This window comes from Pantherophis guttatus, chromosome 2, assembly GCF_059756535.1.
Source record: "Pantherophis guttatus breed Tessera chromosome 2, ASM5975653v1, whole genome shotgun sequence".
Taxonomy (NCBI): Eukaryota; Metazoa; Chordata; class Lepidosauria; order Squamata; family Colubridae; genus Pantherophis; species Pantherophis guttatus.
The window spans coordinates 218,698,074-218,712,397 of NC_142064.1; the positions used below are offsets into that span (position 1 = coordinate 218,698,074).

General features: G+C 36.4%; 1 protein-coding gene across 4 annotated transcripts in view; it reads right to left on the minus strand.

The window, feature by feature from the left end:
• Positions 1–2,726: 2,726 nt before the first annotated feature.
• FGD3 (FYVE, RhoGEF and PH domain containing 3) overlaps positions 2,727–14,324 on the minus strand; it is a 106,243-nt gene continuing 94,645 nt past the window's right edge. For all 4 annotated transcript variants that reach the window (XM_034437308.3, XM_087887833.1, XM_087887836.1 and 1 more), the window contains 4 exons: positions 9,211–9,333; positions 7,662–7,814; positions 5,436–5,576; positions 2,727–3,925 (listed from right to left, as the gene is read on the minus strand). In XM_034437308.3, coding sequence (XP_034293199.2) covers positions 3,701–3,925; positions 5,436–5,576; positions 7,662–7,814; positions 9,211–9,333 — 642 coding nt within the window. In that variant the 3' untranslated portion in view covers positions 2,727–3,700. The remainder of the gene's footprint in view (positions 3,926–5,435; positions 5,577–7,661; positions 7,815–9,210; positions 9,334–14,324) is intronic.

Sequence of the window (14,324 nt, forward strand, 5' to 3'; positions counted from 1 at the left end):
CCTTTGAAGCCCCGCGGCAAGAGTTTAAACAGTTTTTTTCCTTCTAGTCGATCAACTCGGGAGGCAGCGAATAGATTGGGGGCGGGGCCAAATAAAAAGTAAGAATAACACGGGGGGGCAGGAGAGCCCAGCTCCTGAACAAAGAGAACCGGTTCGGTGACGTCATATTGTCACCGTTACCTGCTTGGTCGAACCGGGCCGAATCGGGAGGAACCCACCACTGATTTGAACCAAAAATGGTAAAGGATGGCAGTCAGTCAGAAATGCATGCTTTTTCAATCTGTATTTTCAGATTTTACAAAATCCCTGTAGAACCCTTACCAGGTAAATAATACTGAAACAGAACAATGGGCTGACATGGCGTAAGGCAGCTTCCTATGTTCCATCAGTTTAAGTGAATTGAATGTTGGCCAAACTTGATTAAATTGCACTTTAATTCATATTATGACTTTCATCTAGACTGTGAATCAGAATGATGCGGTTTCTTTGAATTCAGTTTTTGTGTAGTGCATAAATTTAGTTTATGATTCTGTTGCTGCCTTTGTACACTAATTCTACAAGACAGAGTATGATAGCGATGTCTACTGTTTTATCCTGGTCCATTTACAAGCTATTAGCAATATCTTCTTCACCTTTCAATTATAAGAACATTCCCCATCGCCTAAATATAGAATCTCGTTTCAACTTAGATTCCACCATTTCAGTCTAAAGCATGGACAGAGCTGTTAAACATTTTGTCAAAGATTTCCTGCTACCAGTTAGATAACAAATATGTTTTCTTTCCCATGAATTTCTCTGGTTTGAAGAACCAATCCAATTATGAATGCAAAGATTCCACGTAGGAGTAGATGAGAGCAGAAGGAACGACTATGACTTAATAGATATTAGATGCTAATAACTGGAAGCATTCTTTGGTTTTAGAGAAATAAAGAACGTTAACTTCACAGGAAGGTGATCTAATCTCTAAATCAATTTTTCCCATTACCCTTTTCTCCATTACCATGTCACAGTTTTTGGATACTGCAAGAATGATTATTAATCAATCTAACTGAAGCATTTCTGTGCCATGATCAAAGAGATTAGACACTCTTGTAAATACTCTGAAATAGGATTTCAGTAAAGCTGCTTATCTTTTCCATAGTAACAATGCTTATTAACTGCCTCAGTAATTAGGATTAACAAAATTTGCCATCTCCTCTACTGGCATCTTTCTAGTTTTCTGAAAGGCTTCAGGAGATGTAACAAGTGATAAGATGCCTTGAGCAATGAGGGAATAAAACCAGTGGTAAATATGGCTAACTACAGGGGAATTCTCATAATTTAATTATTTGATGACAACGAAGGTGATAAAATGTCTAGTGATCTCTCCCCATATTCCATCTGCAGATGTCAAAGGTGATGTGCACTGGGTAAGGATGGCTGCAGTGGTGGGTTGCTCCTGATTTGCCCTGGTTCAGGCAAACTGGTAGTGACGGCGATGGGAGGCTCCATCCACCTGCCCAGATGTCATCAAAAACACTCTGCACATATGCAGGAGCGCCGTGAGCTCGCAAAGCGAGCCTGCGTGCTACCAATAATGAACCGGTAGTGCCAGGGTTTGCATCCCACTACTGGATGGCTGGGATAGAAAACCTGCAAATGGAGCATCACAGCCATTTTGAAGTTGATGTACTGATTACCAATAGGTTTTGAGACCCAATTCAAAGTGCTGGTTATTATAGTACTCAGAAGTCTATACATAGTGTGGTGACAGATTTTGTTTGTGCACAGATAATCCTGCAAATATTAACAGTTGTACAAATTTGTAACAGGAAAGATGATCCCATATATAGTTAGGCCATAAGTGAATTAGGATTGTAAATGTCAATATTGTTCCATTTTAACGTTAAATTGTGATCAACTGGCAATCATTTATTTCACACCATTTAGCATATTTTGTCTGCAATGTCCGGATACTTCTCAAGGTGAGCCTCTCATACAATATTTTACGCCACTGATAAGTAGGCCAGAATTCCCAATGAACTTGGCCAGGATTCCACAATATACAGCTTGGGGAAAACTGGGGAAGAAAATATCTGAATACTGATATTAATACTGAATTATTAAAGATTATATCCTACATACTAATACTAAAATATAATTCTAGCAGTAATCTGCAATATAACAGCTCCTCTGTTGCATTACCCTATACTTTCCTATAATCCTATATTCTTCCTTTTCTTTCATTTTAATGGTTTTATATAAAGAAATTGATGATTATTCTTCAGTTCTTGTTTCAGGTAATAATACCTGCATCGAGAAGTCAATCAGATTTTAACTTTTGTTGCAACAGAAGGCTATTTGCAAATTCTGTAACCCTGGCTTTTAATAGTAAGAGATGGTTGTAACCATTGGAGCTGAGTAGCCTATAGACTTTTGTAGACCCATGGTCCACAGAAGCCCTTTAAAATATTTTTATATGCAATAGGGTTTTCTGTCACTTTGAGATAGGAAACACATAAAAATTGTAGCACAACAAACACTATAAAATGAATAATACTGTAAATTCAGAGGTTTCAGTTTATCCTATGTGGACCTTCTCTACAATTTTGATGATTGTCATCATCATCATCATTACCATCATCAAACGCACTCTTCATCTCCCCACTTAAAAAAAAATTAAGGCACCGCAAACTTACTCAAGTTTTTCTTAAGTCTTCCTGTATTTTGAGTAGCTGGGACAAGAATCAGTGAAACTGGGCTTTATTTGCATACATAAATACATTTGCCAACAAAAAAGACACAGGAAGCAAACTCAATTTATACAAGTGTAATATGAACATATTTTTAAAAAGATGTTTAAGATGGTATTTACAAATTATATAAATAAATCCTTATTCAAAAAAAGCTAATTGTTTACCTTCCTGGGTGTACCAAAAATGTTTATTGATGAGCAACATCCCAGGTTGCAGTATAAAAACATTTGCTTGCATACATTAAAAAAGAGGCGATATAAAGAAATAAGAAAAGTATGTGTAAAAGTTTTAAAAAAAAGAAAAAATGGAAAAATATTTATATATAAATATATAGAAATGCTTGATATTTCAGCTTTCAAGTTGCCTTCTGCAATAGCTTTAAAAACAGTATTTGTCTTGTGAAAAAAACCCTGTCAAGAAAAGTCAGTGTTAACAAAAGAAATAGCCCCCTTACATTTGATCATATATGGCAGAGAAGAGAGTATTTAAAAAGATCCAAGAGAAAACAGAGAATAATAGCACATCAGTGGCCAGCCACAAGCCCTTGTACAACATTTTACTTAGAGGCAGAACGTTTGTAACAGACTATACACATCCTTCACTGAAACAGCAATTGAAAGGAATAAAGTAAATAGTCAAGGGGAACAGGAAACCATTGTCTTCCTAATTATCTTAGATAAAGTGGACGCTTTCCCCCCCTTTCGCCCTTCACCATTAATAGCAATATAAACACTCATAGCAATTACATCAATTTATACACACTAACAACATAGATGTTGGACAATTGGTACCAAATGTGATGAATAAGAAAAAGACGGGGGGGAGGCGGGGGGAAATGACTGCAGTTTCTATATAGTCATACCAAAATATAAAGCCATGTATGTATTCAAAGTGCCATGAATATTCAGAGTTCGGGTGTTTTTTTTCCCCGTCCCCTATTATGATTAAGATCACATCAAATGACTTTAGGGATTGCTGGTTTCCTCACTCTGATCATGAACGTCCCCTTTAGCTGCTTTGGTGAGAATATCCATCCATTTCATTTGTAAGTCTTCATCTTCAGCACTGAAATATATTGTCTGCTGGGACTGGCAAAGTTTGAAGACGTATTTTGATTCAAACTTTTCACCAGAATGTGGAAAGTCAACTTCGTATCCCAGCAGGGGTATGCTGCGTGGAATGTGTCCATCCTACGTGCAATCCAGAAATAAAGAAAGGTGTGAAAACTAGAAAAAGGTTGAGGACAGGCATGCAACAGAGAGCCAGTAATTTGGAAAGGAAGCCGTTTATGAATTGGTTTTTCACACTTGAGGAAATAAAAGCATTTTGCAAGAATAGTTGTACAAGTTGGTTTCCATTAAAACTGTTCCACAGAAGAGGTAGGTGATGCTATTCCCCTATGGTACCTAAGACTGTGATGAGTTGGCCTTCTACCCATAGGTTTCTGGTTTGCTGGGAAAGGAAAGCATTTTTCTGCATATTTTGTGAATCAACATATTTCGCTTTATCATTCTAGTGTAGACACCAGAGAATGATCTAAGGGTAGCTATTACTGCTATATAAATCCCATGTATTTCTAGTAAATGTGATTTAATTTTTAAGTATGCCTGAGCTGAAGAAATTTACTTCTTTCATGCATGATCAAAACACATTCTCAGCAATTCCACAATTGCATGGATCCAATATTGAACTTTACAAATCCGGTCAAGATTTAAAGTCACGCTGTCTTAAAATGCCAATTCATTTTTCCCCCCTCTTAATCTTGGAGAGGATAAATGTTTTTCAAGATTAAAAAAAAAATCCTCTGAAGTATTTATTTGGGAAAAAAATACTTTTCTTGAGACTAAGGCAAAACAAATAATTATTGTGTCCCTTTGTTGAGAAAATAAGAAGGTATGAAAGAAGAAAAAAGACTCCAGGAACTTTTACTAAATTCAGTAAAGTGCTTTTGTGATTGAAAGCAACTAAGCTAAATGCTTCTGCCTAGGATTCTCCAACCTTTGGCACTTTTTGTCTGAGTTAAAGCTGGAGGTAGTAAACTCCTGAAAATTGTAGGACAGATCTACTATACAGTACTATCCTCAGGGTAATCTAGCCTACTTCAAGTTTCTGGGTGAGTCTCTGCTCAAGGCATCTCTGACCTTCCTGAAAAAAAAACCCAGAGAGGCAAAATGTACAAGGAGAATTGGCCATCTTCTTTGAGGGTAGATCATCCACAACAGTGGATCCACAAGACACTGATCATATTGGACATAGCAATAGCACTTAGACTTATATACCGCTTCAAAGTGCTTTACAGCCCTCTTTAAGTTGTTTACAGGGTCAGCATATTGCCCCCAACAATCTGGGGTCCTCATTTTACCCACCGCGGAAGGATGGAAGGCTGAGTCACGGCCAAATTGCAGGTAGCCGGCAGTTAGCAGAAGTAGACTGCAGTACTGCACTCTAACCACTGCACCACTGTGGCTCAATGTAAATACAGGAAGGCCTAACAAAGAAGGATGATTGGAAAAAGGGAAATTCTATATAGTAGATCATGCAGAGATAAACAGGTAGGCTTACAAAGTGTAAATATATTTTTGGTGCGTACCTCGGCATGCCAGCAGTTTCCTAACAGCAGACAAGAACATTCCAGCCGAGAACTTGAGAATTACCAGTCTAATTTATTTTTCAGTAGTTGTAAAATTCTGAGGTATTTACCTGATTTTCTCCTTGGAGATATAAGACAAGAGGCTCTGTCTTAGGAATGGTGACCCACACTTTACACCAAGTCTTTCCTTTCTCATGAAACAGGAGATGGCTACTGAAGAGACTGTTTTCTGAGCCCAATATGCTTTGTTTCTGGTAAAAATAATAAAATATATATTTATATTCTCATGCATTTATCATTCATTATAGATGCTAATACATCCTGGTTTAACTATTGGTTCACACATAGCAAATGTGCACGGAAGAATGATTTAACAATAAACCAAACTTTAAATATACAGAAGTTTAGATAACTTTTCATATAATCTGAATTAGATTATTGGTGCAAACTTCACTTGCACAATACAAACTAAGAACAATTATTAGCACATGAGAAGTATTTTCAGGCTTAAAGTAGCTTGGGGGAGATTGAAAATTAATTTGTGAATGGAGTGTAGCACCATAGATTAAGAACTATGGGTATAAGAAGAGAAAGGAATAATGAAATTATCTGAAATACACACATAAACACACACACATGAAAAAACAAAACCTTACCACCAAGATTGTTTCAACAAAGCAAAGATAGAGCATTGGTTTTTTCCATTGATTCTGTGATTATCCATTTTTTTCTTCCTACTTTTCCTTCCTTTACATGCCAACAAATCTGTTTTCCCCCTTATACCTATGGACTGTGCATTTTTGTTATAATCACTAAATATGAAGAATTGAAGATGTTATAGAAATAGACTTCTTCTCCCAACCATAAACTTCTCCATCCAAGTTCCTTAAGTTGTAACATAAACAGAAAATCTGCTATAAAATTTCCTAACAGCAGAATACCAATTATTGAAGAGGAAACTTAGTCAATGAACTTTCTAAATATCTATGGTATAAACAAAAGAAGGCAAGGATATGAAGGGACATATTATAAGAGAAAATCTGTTAAAAACTTAGAATTCCTTAAAAGCAAGGCTAAGTCCGACAATTTTACTTCTAACATCACTGACCAATGCTCTTTATTTCAAGGAGAATAGTAACAAAGATCTGATCACATATGCCAATAGGATACATCTGAATTTATTAAGAAAAGACACAATAAGAATTGCTTAATAAAGGAAGGAATCTGGAAAACTAAAAAGCAATCTCAGAGGAAAGAGGGACAGTGAGAAAAAAGACAAAATTGTAAAGACACAGAATCAAGTTGATTTATTAAGATAGAATTACAAATTGGTACTCAAATATAATTAAAATTGTATGATACAGTGGATGCAAAATGTGAAAGGAGAAATAACAATAGGACAATGAGAAGAATAAGAAAACATTAATACAATTTCCACCAAGCCACAATTTGAGGGAAAATTAGTACAAAATGTTCTATAGATGGTTGCAAAACTCCATCAATTAATTCCAAGGACATAATGATAAACCTTGGAAATATCCCAACAAAGAATTAATATTTTACTATTACATACTGTTTTTGCCAATAGACTCAAAACTCCTGGAAATAAGTATACTGAAACTTCTAAAAAAATTCTGAAAATAATTTCAAATTAAAATCATGCCTATTTATTAGCTATGACCTCACAGAATCTAAATGAAAAGCATCTCAAATTGTTAAAATATGTGCTGACAGCAGCAAGAATCAATTTAGCACAACATTGGAAAACAAAAACGTTGGCATACAGGACTGGAAGACTAAAAATGGGGGGAAATGCAGCAAAGGAAAAAAAATGACTGTATATATTCTTAGCAAAAATCTAAGCAAGTTGAAGCAGGAATGGTTCCCTTTATACAGTACACATCACAAAGCAAGGCAAGCTAAGACACTCAGAATATGGTTTTTGAAGAAAAAGTGAAACAGCTTTAAAAATCATCAACCTCATTCAAATTATTCAAAGAGAAATGAGTAATAATAAAATAAAGTATAAAAATATTCAAGTAGCAGGTAAACGAGGGGGAGAGAGATGCTACTAAAATGCTTTTTCCTATTTTTTTCTTTTTTGCTGTTTGTTATGTTTTTTAAAAACTTTTTATAATTTCATTTTTGTTTCACCCTTTGCTTTAGTATAACGTTTATTTTATCGATGTATACGTATTCTTTTCCCTTGTCTTCATTTTGCATTTTTGTTGTTGTTTTTTCCAATTAATAAACAATAAAACTAGGAAAAAGCAATGAAAATTGCTTTTGTCGAGGCAATCAGCTGGTTTATAGTCAATTAAACATGATAAATATACCTCCATGGTTATTTTTTTCCTTTGTTCTCCTGCACCTTCAGTCCCTGAGATGCACAGGTTTGCTGATGGCAGTTGAAAGCAATCTTTGCATACCCGATTTTGGCGACTATTATCAGCAAGAGTCTTAAATTCAGAACATTTGGCACAGATAACCTGGATTAAACAACACCACCAGTATTAGGAAAAAGTATCCTGATAACAGCATTGATTTCTGTTCCTAAAAACAATTAAACTGAAGTAGCACTAAGATTTTCAGTCCCAATATCCAAGATATAGTTACCTCCTGCTTGCTTCATCTACTTGAAGAACATTAAGGAATAATAACACTCTATGTTATTTTCTCTACAAAAGCAAACATATATAGATTTTCCTTTTTTATTTGATGTTTTACAGAACTATTTGGCTATTTTTGATATTTCTAAAAGGTTTTCTGAAAGCTTATTGGAATAAAAATTTTAAAGAGACCATTTATGGAAGGGTATCGATTGGTGCTTTGTAAATCTGACATTCACTCTGCAATCTCTTCATTTCAATATTTCAAATTGTCATGGTCTCCAATGCTGAGGAACCTACTCCGAATGAATGTCAGCCTCAGGATTCGGGGAACAGCCAAGAATCTAAGGCTGACTTCACCAGCAACCATCAGGAACAGGGTGGGACAAATCACATGGTGCAATTCTCTACTTTGAGTAGCCACCCAGCTTGACAACTACCACAAACTTCAGAGGGCTGAAGTGATCATATCCTTGAAAAACAAAGGCAACAATGGTCTTAATTAGGCCATGTCGGACAACTGGATTTATCAGAGTTGTTCTTAGCTGTCTGTTGGAAACAACTGCTTCAACCTTGGATCCATGCTCTTGAGTCTCTGGATCCCATGTGCCACCTGAAGCTCGGCAATTTCACCTTGGATCCTTGAGTGACACCTGAACTACTTCTGTTTCTTGACTATGCTTCCACCTTCTGATTCTGCTTTGGTCTCTCTCAGAATCTTCCTTTTTGTAAGCAGTGCTAGTACACACATGCACATACATGCACCTGTGGTCTGTAAACCATTGCCTGTAAGTGCTTGAACATCAAGGTAAGCCACTTGATCAACTCTGCCTGCATGCTCAGCCCGAGACAGGATAGACAGAGAAAATAATCAGGAGCCCCAATTTAATTTTTTGCAAACTGAACTTGTCCTATTAAATGTATTATTTATTTACTGAACATTTTCAGAATCAATTTAGCAGTTGCCAATAACAACTTCTTTTATTTGAGGACACAAACAAATAAAAAGAGGGAACAATGTGATAAACTGCACACAAAAGTACTTACATCCAGTAACAGATGGCTAATTAGCAAGTTCCTTTTCATAATTTTTATAAATATCAAATAGAACAAAAAGTAGAGTATGAAACAGGAAGCACCTCGGATTGATATTTTTGTAGTCAGTATTTAGTTCTATTGTTGCAATTTATTGAATCATACCTTCCGATATTACAGGATATTTGTTACGTATGATCAAAATTAACAGAAATAATGCAGGTTTTATTCTAATACTCACTGCCCCACACAGCTTGCAATGGTGTCGTCTTTTTGTAATGGAGTTAAAGCTTTCACTGCAACTTTTGCAAGCTTGTTTCTCTTTATCTCTTTTTGATTTTGAAGATTTTCTGCAGCACTCAGGCTGGAATGAAAAATGAAATTTAGAAAGATCACTACAAATCAATAAAATGCTGATATCGTATTATCTAATATCAGTAAGGTACATATTTAAACTATGCAAAGAGTAAACGTGCATTAAAATTGCCCAGATCCAAAGTTTGTTAGTCTGATCACTTTTAAAACAAAATATTAAATAACTTCTGACAAAGGCTAAAGTTTCTTAAGCACACCTAGTAACAATTACAGATTTTCGGTAAAGTCTATTTATATATTGGTAGACTATCATAATAGTCCACTTCATCTTTCAGAATCTAGACCTCATACCGTAGAGAAAAAAGTGATGCAGAAAAATTGGGAAAACTCTTAGCATCTTTAGTTGATGTGTCACTTCTTTATGCAAGGATGCTCAAATTAATGCAGGGCTGCCTAAATAGCACCAGTCACTTAAAAGAAGCACAAATGTTCTTCTGAATCTTTAGTATTCCATAAGATCCACCACTATAAATATTTTTCCTGAATTAAAGCTTGTCATATTAATATATATTTTGAAAATCTCTGCTTCATGGAGAACAAACAATGATCCAATGCTGGAGAAGCAGGCAGACCTGTCATACATCAACAAAACTTGACTGGACAATCAGCCTAACAGGGATTTGGGTAGTATATCAACCTCAACACCAGGGCAGTAGTATTGTAGTATTCTGTGTGAATCCAAGTGACCACGTGTATTGTTGTACAAATATCCTGATGTGAAATCCATGGGCAAGCCTGGACACTTGTCCGTTTTACAGCTCAGTTAGCAGACAACACCTGCTGGGGGAAGCAAGAGAAAAATATACATGCTGTCCCATCAGGGATAATTTTTGACATTGTCATAAGTCCATTGTCATAAGTGAAAAGGTCATCCCCATGTTTTCTCTGTCTGTTTGCAACAGTATATTTTAATGCTGGATGCAAATTCAAATCATTTCCTGGGTATGGTCTGCCGGAGCCTTTATAAAGACTGCCACTAAATTGGAAGTTCTAATGGGAAAGATATTAAAAAATATTAAATACACGATGAATTTAATTGCATTTAATTAATTGTTAATTACATGTATGCTTATGGGAATTAAGCTTGCTTCTTGTCCTGGTTGATGTCATGTCATTACCCACTTTGAATCCCCTTGTCTCTTCAACAAAGCTTGCAACATTAAAAAAGAAAGAAAGAAAATAAAGCTATTCCAAATGGCTGATGAAATTACAGGAAAAGTATAATTAAGTCTCATATATTTGATTCTACACACTGTTTCAGGCTTTTGAACATATTGGGAGTTTTCATTTTAGATATGTCAACAAATTCATCACAACAACGAATAGAGGGCTATTTCCCACTAAGGCAGGGACAGCCTGCAAATTTAAAGTAGCAGCAGCAATAATAACAATCTCTATTGCTTTGGAATTAAAAAATAAAAAACTATCTAGGATCATTTACTAACATATATAACCCCATCTATTTTTTCCCCCTGAACTTTACCACTTTAGTTCTCTAAACTAAATTGTGGTCATATCTCAATGTGCAAGTATTTTTTTTTTTTTTTAGCATGCTGAACAGTACAAAGTAGGTGGCTTCTGGTCTCCTAACTATTATCACCACCAAGTGGCAGACTTTGCCTCTGCTGTACTGGTTAATTATCTCTTATCAAGCACAAGACCAAGTAAAAGAGAATTACTACATTCACATCACCATGTGAAAGTACGATGTTTCAATTTAACATCGTACCCCTCCTGTGCATTTTAAAAAGCACTAATTTTAACAGGATTATTTCCTTTTCTATTAAAAACAAAAGTCATACATAGTCTATTCAAAAGACAGTATTATTAAGTAACTGACACAAGTGACATTCTAAAGAGAAACACTACTAAAATTGCAGTAGATCCAGAAGGCTGATGACTAGCTGACAACTCTTAAGTAATCTGTAATTAAAGCAACTACTCCCTTTCAATGAGTGGCAGATGGGTGGGATTTAGACGGAGAAAAAGATAGACATTTCTTTTCCCCCAGGGAGTCAGTCCAGTGTACCGGTACTTCCAAAAACACTGTAAAAGTACATTTTCCTGATCAGGCTGGGATTGAACCCAATACTCAAAGAGTCCTGAAGAACTGGAACCAATAAGAGAAATTGGGCTGCAAAAAATACAGTAGATGAATGAGGAAGGATTTGTGTGTGTGTGTGATTTCTTCTATTAGCTTCCATTCTCCCATGTCCTATCTTGTTTTAAAGCTAATGATTTTATAGAGTTCAGCCTCAAGTAACTTGATGCACACAAATAGATTATTTTCTCAAATCTTACTTTGCTGCCTTTATTAAATAAAAACCCTTCATAGTGGTTCTTTTTAATCCAGTGTTGATTCTATACTACCATTAGGCTCTTTAGAACTGTGTGATCTTGGTCATTTTGATAAAAAGGGGAAACTGGAGCCACTTATTTAAAAGCTTAGTCTTTGGGAACTGGGGCTTCTAGTACGGACCATCTAACCTCTGGATGAGGGAGGGACATCTACCATTTCAAGGACAAATGGAGGCAGCATAACTTCCTGCCTGGCTGGACTTCATAGCCACACTCAGACATTGCAGATGAGATGGACATGTGCAAATCCTAGGAAGGATCTAGCAAGTTTATGTATGTGTTAGTGATAGACAGCATGCTGCTCCCCCATTATAAACATAGCAAGTTAATATTTGTGTGGCTCAAATAACTCAAGGTATTTATGCTTCTTTTTACCTTTGACCACATCTGAAAAGCAGTAACATATTTTGTATCTATCTGCCATTCCTAGCACAAATGAGCCTAAGCAACTGAGATGAGGCATACATTGAATAGAGCAGCGGTCACCAACTGGTGGTCCGTGGACCACTGGTGGTCCGCAAGAAAGTTTTGGTGGTCCACAGAAAAATTATTTGCAATTTTTATATTGCACTATACCAGGGATCCTCAAACTACAGCTCCTGGGACAGATACATGCAATGAATGTTTGTGTTACTGCAGAGAGTCTCCCCCTTTGTGGTCTTTTTGTGCGGGTCGGAGGGGGGCAGAAAATCCGACTCGGGGTCTGCTTCATGCTGGTGCAGGGCTTTGGGTGACGGCTGGAGGGAAGCGCCGCTGGTGGCAAAGAGCCTGAGGGCCTTGTTCCAATGGGACTGCTGCATCATGGCCTGGAACTGGCTGACCATCTCAGCCTGCTGAGCCTCCAGGCGCCAATACCTGGCCTTGCACTCCCACAGGTCTTCCCTCTGCTTGGAAAGCCTATGCTCATAGTCCTCAGTGAGGTGCTTCTGCTGAGCCTCCTTCTCGGTCAGATCCAATCTGAACTTTATTTATTTATTTATTTATTTGTTTGTTTGTTTGTTTGTTTGTTTGTTTGTTTATTTTTAAATTTGTATACTGCCCTTCTCCCTGAGGACTCAGGGCAGTGAACAGCCAAGTAAAAGCATAAACTACAAACATTAAAATACAATTAAAAAGATATATATAAATTTGGCCCCATGATTAAAAACAATAACAGACAATTAAAAACACTTTAAAAAGTGTTAAAACAGCTCAGTTAAAAAACTGAGCTGTTTTGCCAACTCTTTCTTGTGGTGGCTGCTTAGCTCCAACAACTGCTTCCTGTTGCGGCCCTAAGGAGCCCGGGCAGGCAGGCGAGGAGTGGCTGGGAGGAGAGGGGCGAGTAGAGGCCAGTGAGGCGCCATTCCATATGAGTTACATTGAGTTGGCCACGCCCACCCAGTCACACCTAGCCATGCCCATCCAGCTGGTCATTAGGCAGATCACATTAGTGGTCCGCGGGATTTAAAATTATGAATTTAGTGGTCCCTGAGGTCCAAAAGGTTGGTGACGCCTGGAATAGAGAGCTGCCAACCAACAACTCCTGCATGATTAGATAAAAATGGGCTTTGCTCCTACAGTTCAAGCCAAAATTTCTTAAAGTAGAGCCAGAGGATTTGAGTAACTTCTCTTAGCCACATATTTAGTTAAGTCATATGAATAAATATAAATGATTTTATAATAATTCATTAAAATCATTATTCAAATCATAAAAACTTACGAAGAATATTTGCAGGAATTGGATATGTCTAGTCTAGTGAAAAGAAGGACTGGGAGGGAGGGTGACATGATAGAAGTGTTCCAATATCTCAGGGGCTGTCACAAAGAAGAGGGGAGGTCAATCTATTCTCCAAAGCACCAGAAATCAAGACATGAAGCAATGGATGGAAATTAATCAACCTAGAACTAAGAAGAAACTTCCTGACGGTTAGAACAATTAATCAGTGGAACAACTTGCCTCCAGCAATTGTGAACGCTCCAACACTGGAGGCTTTTAAAAAGACCCATTTCTCTGAGATAGTAAAAGATTTCCTGCTTGATCTAAGAGCACAATTTTCACTGCTAAGCAAATGGTTATTACATGAGTCATATCAATTTTATAACCTTTTTTTTGCCATGGTTGTTAAATGAATCACTGTAGTTGTTAACTGAATCACACAGTCATTAAGTGAATCTGCTTCTTCCATTGACTTTGTCAGAAGCCAGCTGGGAAATTCACAAATAGTGATCACATGACCCCAAGATGCAGCACCTGTTATAAATACATGCCGGTTGCCAAGCACCAAATTTTGATGATGTTGTAGTATGCTACAAAAGTTATTAAGAGTGAGGACCAGTTATATGTTTCAGGGCCACTGTAACTTTGAACAGTTGCTAACAAAATGCTTGTAAGGTGAGGACTGCTTGAATCTTTGTTTGCTTTGGTTAAATAAAGGTTTTAGTTATATTTTTATTTTCTTTTAAACGATTTAAATGCAAGAAGAATGTGTGTGCCTTAGAAGGGAGAAATGCTTTTTATTTCTTTCTTTCTTTCTTTCTTTCTTTCTTTCTTTCTTTGTTTCTTTCTTTCTTTATTTATTTATTTATTTATTTATTTATTTATTTATTTATTTATTTATTTATTTATTTATTCGATTTATATGC